Source organism: Panicum virgatum, chromosome 8K (assembly GCF_016808335.1).
Source record: "Panicum virgatum strain AP13 chromosome 8K, P.virgatum_v5, whole genome shotgun sequence".
Lineage (NCBI taxonomy): Eukaryota > Viridiplantae > Streptophyta > Magnoliopsida > Poales > Poaceae > Panicum > Panicum virgatum.
This window is the reverse complement of record NC_053143.1, coordinates 45581755-45588484: the sequence shown is the minus strand read 5'-3', so window position 1 is coordinate 45588484 and position 6730 is coordinate 45581755. Positions and strand designations below refer to the sequence as shown.

Here is a 6730-nt window from a genome sequence, read left to right as displayed (position 1 = left end):
TTCGGGTTTTTGGGAAATAACCTGCACTAAATGGAGATTTTTGCAAACAGGCCCCTCCCCCACTGCCCCCTCCCTGCATCCCTGCCTGCCGCCCCTCCCTGGCTCCCTGCTGCCACCCCCCTTTGTCGCTCTGTGCCGCTGTCTCTCGGCCGGCACTGCTCTTTGTTGCTGTCCCCAACTACTGCCACCGCAACCCCCTACCGCCCCTCCGCCGCTCTGCGCCCGCTGCCCCTCCCGCCCGTCGCTCCCCTGCCACCGTCGCCGCTCTGTGCTGCCTCCCTGCCGCCACGACCATCATTGGCGGAGGCGCGGGTGGTGGATCCGGGCGGCGTCATCCAGGCTGTAGATCTGGCCGACGGCGTCGAGGCTACGGAAATGGCGGTGACTGCGTGGAGGCGTGGGACGGAGGCGCGGGTGGCGCCATGGGGGCGGAGGCAGCCTTGGACTGGCCTGGGCCTTTCTTTTTATTTTTTTCTTCTCATTTTTTCCTTTTGTGCTGTTTTTTGTTGTTTTCTTTTGTTTTGTCTTCTCTTCACACGGCGTAGTGCATTTTTTTGACGTAGTGCCTTTTAAACTGCGTAACAAGGATGGGATATGGCAGGAGTTGCGGCGGAACATATATCTGAAGAAAAGAACTTTAGGTCTGGTTACTATGGAACCAGGAGATTCACATTCGGATGCTTCTAGTTGGAGTGAAAGATCAGTTTCTTGAATTAGGGAGTTTTAAGTTGAATCATTGATGTGGATCCAATTTCAAGATGCGATTAAATCGGCGAAGGAAGGTCTGATCTTTCATGGTGGACGAGAACGGACAAGATAACTATCCTTGATTTGCAAGATGCAAATCAAGAACAAGTGTAGGTTAATCAAGAACATGATTAATATTGCTTATTTGAACATTGTGTGTTTGCACATATGAATAGCGCACTTAATGTGTAAGTTTATTATATAAGCTCTCTCTTCATTATACATATTTTAAGCATATAAAAAGGGGCAACTATTGAATGTCTATAAGGGTAGGTTAGTCACCGAAGATTTACCTTGTGCGTGTACAATTAAAGAGAGAACATGATCACCTCTGGAGTAGATAATTTTTAATAAAATGCTAAATAAGGACAACGTGTGTTGTGGTTTACATGTCACTACTGGCAAACAGGGGCAGATCCACACCGTCGTAGCATGGGATGCTTGGCCTGTTGCCACCTGGGGCAGGCTTGAGATTCGGGCTCGGGATTTGGAATCTGGGTATTCAAAATTTTCTTTTTTGGCAGCCTAAAGTACATATTCTTTTTCTGAAACACCAGTATAGACTAAGACGCTTACAACGCTTGCATACTCGTCCCTACGAACACACGCACGCAAACCCTACCCCTTTGCACGCCTTCGAGAGATTGGGTCGGTTGGATCTCGAGATTGACGAAATCACCATAGACGCCTCGCTCTCGACGGGTACGTCGCGTACCACTGAAAGCATAGCACGGGTAAATCCTGGAAAAAATTCAGAAAAATACGTGCACCCGTACCAAATCTAGCATTTGAACCTGGGTGGGTAGGTTACAGTTCCACCCCAAATAACCTAATCAGCTGCACTTCGCTCAGTTCGCAACCTAAAGTACATATTCATACTACCTCCGTCCCCACAAACATTTAGATTCTGATGTTTGATTTTTTTTCCCCATAAAGCAGAATGACATTTTAGATCATTAATTATCCAAATAGGATCATCTCATTAAGTACTCTTGGCTCATTGTCATCCATTGGCCAGACTAACTATGCATGCAATAGTTAACCCAAACCAATTACCTAGGCCGCATAGCTCTTGGAAATTGCAACTGCACCAAATAAATATGGACACCTTGGTCATTTTTAATCACCACTAATCTGTCTTAAATTTTCTAAAACCTAAATCTTTGCGGGACGGAGGTAGTAGCACATAATTAAGTACCAAAATGGGATTGGGAAGTGGGTCATTTGAGCCCAAGAGACAATATGAGATTGGGAAGCCTGTTTTTTATGTTATTTTCTATATTTTAATACATATACAAGTTATATACTATGTAGATAAACTTTTTTGCCAAAATTTTTGGGCATCAATGCTAGGCCCGCCCCTTGCCACATGGCCTACGTAACTCATACTAGCAAGCTCTCTTTGGTGACCATATGTTCCCTTGGCTGCAAATCCATCACTGCTGACAGAAAATAGTTGGTGTGACTTACGTACATCGGATTTAAATGATAATCGTACAATGTGATTCTTTCTTTTTCCAACACACGGGCGAACTCAAATTTCATTACTTTACGTACGTAACAAAAGCCACATGCAGTTCTTCACCTATAGCATCATAAAGTTACCAAAACCACATGCGCGCATGCCTGCATGGGTCAACAGAAAGGACACCAGAGCAACGTCGCTGCTTTGTCTGAAGCACACAGTATATATGTTCATAGCCGGTGGTGTGTCCGACCACAACAAGAACAAGGGCATCATCAACTTTGTCAGTTACTCGTCCCTCGACAACGGCTGGAGCACCTGTGGGTGCGTGTGTACTACTCCATGGAGTCCAAAATATTTTATGTAACATCACACATATTCAATTTTCAATCTTCAGGAAAATTGTCAAGAGCTTGATGTAATTAATAACATCAAAACTTTTAAATAAGGGCATGGTGGTAACACTCACATAAACACAGTAATAGAGATAGTGCCACAATCCTTCTCATTTATTTTATTGAGTACAGTATTGAAACAACACCATATAGCGAAAATATGGAAAAAGTAACCACATCATAACTGGTTAACGTATCTAGTAGTGGTTGTTCTCCCAGAATTGAGCCTGGAGCCAGTCAATCGTCCCTTTCTCCACCTGGAATGCCTTGGCCAAGACATCATCTGAAATTGGTGGCTTCGATCCGAAGACTGCATTGGCAATAGTAATAACTCCAGGGTTTTGGCTGCTAAGACCAGCGATCGCAACAGCTGGCTTGTAATGGTCCGGGTTGAATTGGAAGTGGATGAGCCCTTGCGGGAATACAAACACGTCACCCTTGTTAAGCACCTTGGCAAAGAGCTGGTTTGGGTTGGAGGTGACAAATCCAACATAGAGTGTTCCCTCGAGCACCGTGAGAATCTCTGTGGCACGTGGGTGGGTATGCGGTGGATTCTCACCTAAGGGTGCATAGTCAATGCGGGCCAATGAAATGCCTAAAGTGTTGAGTCCAGGGAGCTGCATGACATTGATTAGAGTGACATTGGATCCAACTTTGCTTGCCTTGGTGTCCCTAGGCTTGTCAAGTTCTGCTGCCTTGAAGAAGTCATCTGCATTCACGGCCATGGGGTCCTTGCAAACAAATCCATTCACCTTCACTGTTTGTACACATAGAACAAGCAAAAAATACATACAAAGATCAGAAATTAGGCGATACATATACATATACATATAAATGCTCGTAGTAGATGTGAGTTCTAACAGTTCGTGATCTTGTGCTAAGTTATTCATACCAGGAGAGTGTTTGTCGGCAACACAAAAGTCCTGTAGTGGGCTAGGGTCAGAAGCAATAGCCTGAGAAGTGACCAGTGCTACGAAGGCAGCAAGGAGGAAGTAGGAGGAGGTGGCCATTTGGTTTCCCCCTCGCTTGTATGTTGGTGCTTCTAGGAGTAGGCTTTGCAGCTGCTTGTGTTTGTTGTTGATGCTTTGGCCGAGCAGGGAGGTGGGTGCGCTTATATAGCAAGATCAGAGCACGCGGCAGCGTGAAACTGCAAACATCTGATCAAGTCAAATTTGAACACAACAAAAGAAGAAACGGTCTCTCTGTGGTTGCTCGAACCTGCTGTTTGGAGCAACAGAGTCGTATCTTGTACCAAAAACCTGGAATTAAAATGCTGTTTGCATTAAATTACTGGTTGAAAAGTTCGAGGTAGGTACCCATTTCATTTTTAATTTTAAAATAAGTTAGCAAAAAGTAAAGTAGGAAAAAAGAGAGAATTCCAATTATAGCAAGGAATATTTTTGTTTAATCTAATGCCATATGGGATTTTCCAGATGATAAATTATTTACTTATTAATTGGCATAAAATAATATGGAGAGGACTCAGTTTCATTAAAAACCTGACTTAGTCACACAATAGAGAAGGCGCTGGCGGTGGGTGGATTGTGACTCTGTGGTGTACACTAAGAAGAAATCAAGGACGCAAGGTTCATAGGGGTTAATCTATGGGTGCTTTGCATAATTGCATTCACATACACGCGGAAAATGTCAACGGTGGTACGGAGGAAATCACAAACATATATTATAATACCTACACTTTGTACCTAACACAAGAAATGAACAATATCCATGTTGTCATTGCTGACTCAGAGAAGACTAGCTAAATGCTAATTTCCCTACAATAACTTGGTCGCAATTTCGTTGGAGTGGTTAGTTGCACAAGTTTATCCAATACAATTAATGAAACCGTGCCATACGAATACAGAGGAGAAATCGCCAATCTTCCATACTGGGAAGCAGGTGGCGCACACCCCGTAAGGCCCATTAACGTCCAATGATAATAAAACCCATCGTGATAATAACTTTTTTTTTCATATTTTTCAAATTATATATCCAAATTTAATTCTGATTGCATCATGATGTTTTTTATTGTGAGATCTTCGAAATAAGACCACATTTGATCATATTTGGATGAAAATATTTTGGAACAATTTTTGAAAATGTTGGAATATTTTTTTTGAACTTAAAACAATTGATCCAACGGCACCTGGTCATCTTCCTCCTCTCGCCCGTGAGCGGCGGCAGCTGCGGCGGACGAGTGAGCGACAACAGCGGCAGGCGAGTGCTCCTCCCATAGAAAAAAGGAGGAAGGTAGGCCGACAGTGGAGGCGGGAGAGACAGCGGGAGTGGGGGGGGGGTGGGGGCGAGCTGGGCAGCGGGAGGGCGGGGGAGCGGCGGCGCCAGGTTCGCATGGCGGGGGCTGTGGTGGCGTACCCAGCGGCGGCGATGCCGCTGGGGACAGCGGGAGGCGGGGGAGCTGCTCCAACGGCGGCGGCGGGAGGTGGCCGCTAGGGTTCAGGACAACGGCGGGGAAGAAGGGGAGGGGTGGGGTGGTGGGCCGCATCTTGGGACGACTTAACGGGCCATGGGCCGGTCGAGTGCGGGTTGGCACTTGGATGTACTGTAGATAGGTGGCCCCGTGCCCAAGAGAAACAATACATGCACTACTAGAAAACAAGCCTTAGGTCTACCCCCAAAAGTACCAGTATGGAGATGAACCGGTACCTATGCTAACATAGGTACCGGTTCATCTCCATACCGATACTTTTGGGGTGGATGGAATTTATAAATGAGCCTTAGGTACCGGTTGGTAATATCAACCGGTACCTAAGGCTCTCCATAGGTACCGGGTGGTAATTTTTACATTAGTACTGGGTGGTGCCACCAACCGGTACCTATAGACGAGCCTTAGGTACCGGTTGATGTTACCAACCGGTGCCTTAGGAGTCTTAGGTACCGGTTGGTAACACCAACCGGTACCTTAGCCTCATGCATGGGTTACTTGAAAAGGAAAATATCTCCTTCTCGATCAAAACTGCTGCGTAGGTGAGATGGTAAAGGAGAAACGCATGAGGCTAGAGGTCGCCGGTTCAATTCCCAGCCAAAGGTTATTTTGAATGAATATTTTGGTACAAGGAGCCCTTAGGTACCGGTTATTTTACCCGGTACCAAAGGCTCGAGCCTTTGGTACCACTTCCGGGGTACCGGTTACAATAACCGGTACCAAAGGCCAATTTGAATCGGTAGCCTCAGCTGTTTTTCTAGTAGTGATGGGTAGCCATCAGGCTTTACTTACTGAGAGAATTCATTCAGTGCCATCAAAATTTAGAGGTCTTCCTTCTGGGCCATAGAAATTTTCACTTTTCTCTCAGTGCCTTCAAAATTTTGATTTTTGCCCTGTATGCCAAAACCATTAGAAGTCTGTTAGTTTTGAAGGAAAGATCATGGAGTGAGGCATTAGCGTGGGAGGAAATGGCATATGTGCCCCTGATACACTGACGAATGGGTCGAAACCTTATCTTTCGAATCCACCGGTTCTCTTCCTCCTCCACGCGGCACTCGGTCTCCTCCAGTCTGCCCACAATACTGTTGTAACCCTTGATAGTGGTGGTCAAAAACAGTTTATAGCGGCGGGCAGAGCGTCCGCCCCTAAGCAAGGGCCTGTGTAAACAGGCCATTTGCAGTTGCGGATGGCTTGCCCGCCCCTATGAAAGGCGTTTACAGGGGCGGGCAATCCCACGACCCGCCCCTGTGAAAGGCTTTTATAGGGGTGGGCGATCCCACAGCCCGCCCTTGTGAAAGGTGTTTACAGGTGTTGTCAATCATACAGCCCGCCCCTGTGAATGGCTTCCTCGCCAGCCTGGCAGGACATTACAGGGGCGGGCTTTGGTATGGACTGCCCTGTAATGTCCTGCCAGGCTGGTGGGAAAGCTATTTACAGCGGCATTCATTTTTGGGGAAAGCTATTTACAGCGGCATTCATTTTTGGGAATGAACGCCCTTGTAAATAGCTTTCCCGTCAATTTGGAATTTTCAAATTAAGAATCTTTGTAAATTGCTGTCCCACCAAATTCAAATTTTCAAAAGTTCCCGCTAAGATGTTCAGAATTAAAAGACATATACAAAGATATTATCCATCAGAGAAGTAGTAATCGTCTATGAGTACTAATTAAAAAGATTTATA

General features: G+C 45.7%; 1 protein-coding gene across 1 annotated transcript; it reads right to left on the bottom strand.

Annotated features, from left to right (window-relative positions):
* Positions 1-2684: 2684 nt before the first annotated feature.
* On the bottom strand, positions 2685-3693 carry LOC120644851 (germin-like protein 8-7). Its single transcript, XM_039921584.1, has 2 exons — positions 3500-3693; positions 2685-3364 (listed from the first exon to the last, which is right to left on the bottom strand). The coding sequence occupies exons 1-2, from the start codon at positions 3615-3617 to the stop codon at positions 2805-2807; spliced, it is 678 nt and encodes a 225-aa protein (XP_039777518.1). The 5' UTR covers positions 3618-3693; the 3' UTR covers positions 2685-2804.
* Positions 3694-6730: the final 3037 nt, after the last annotated feature.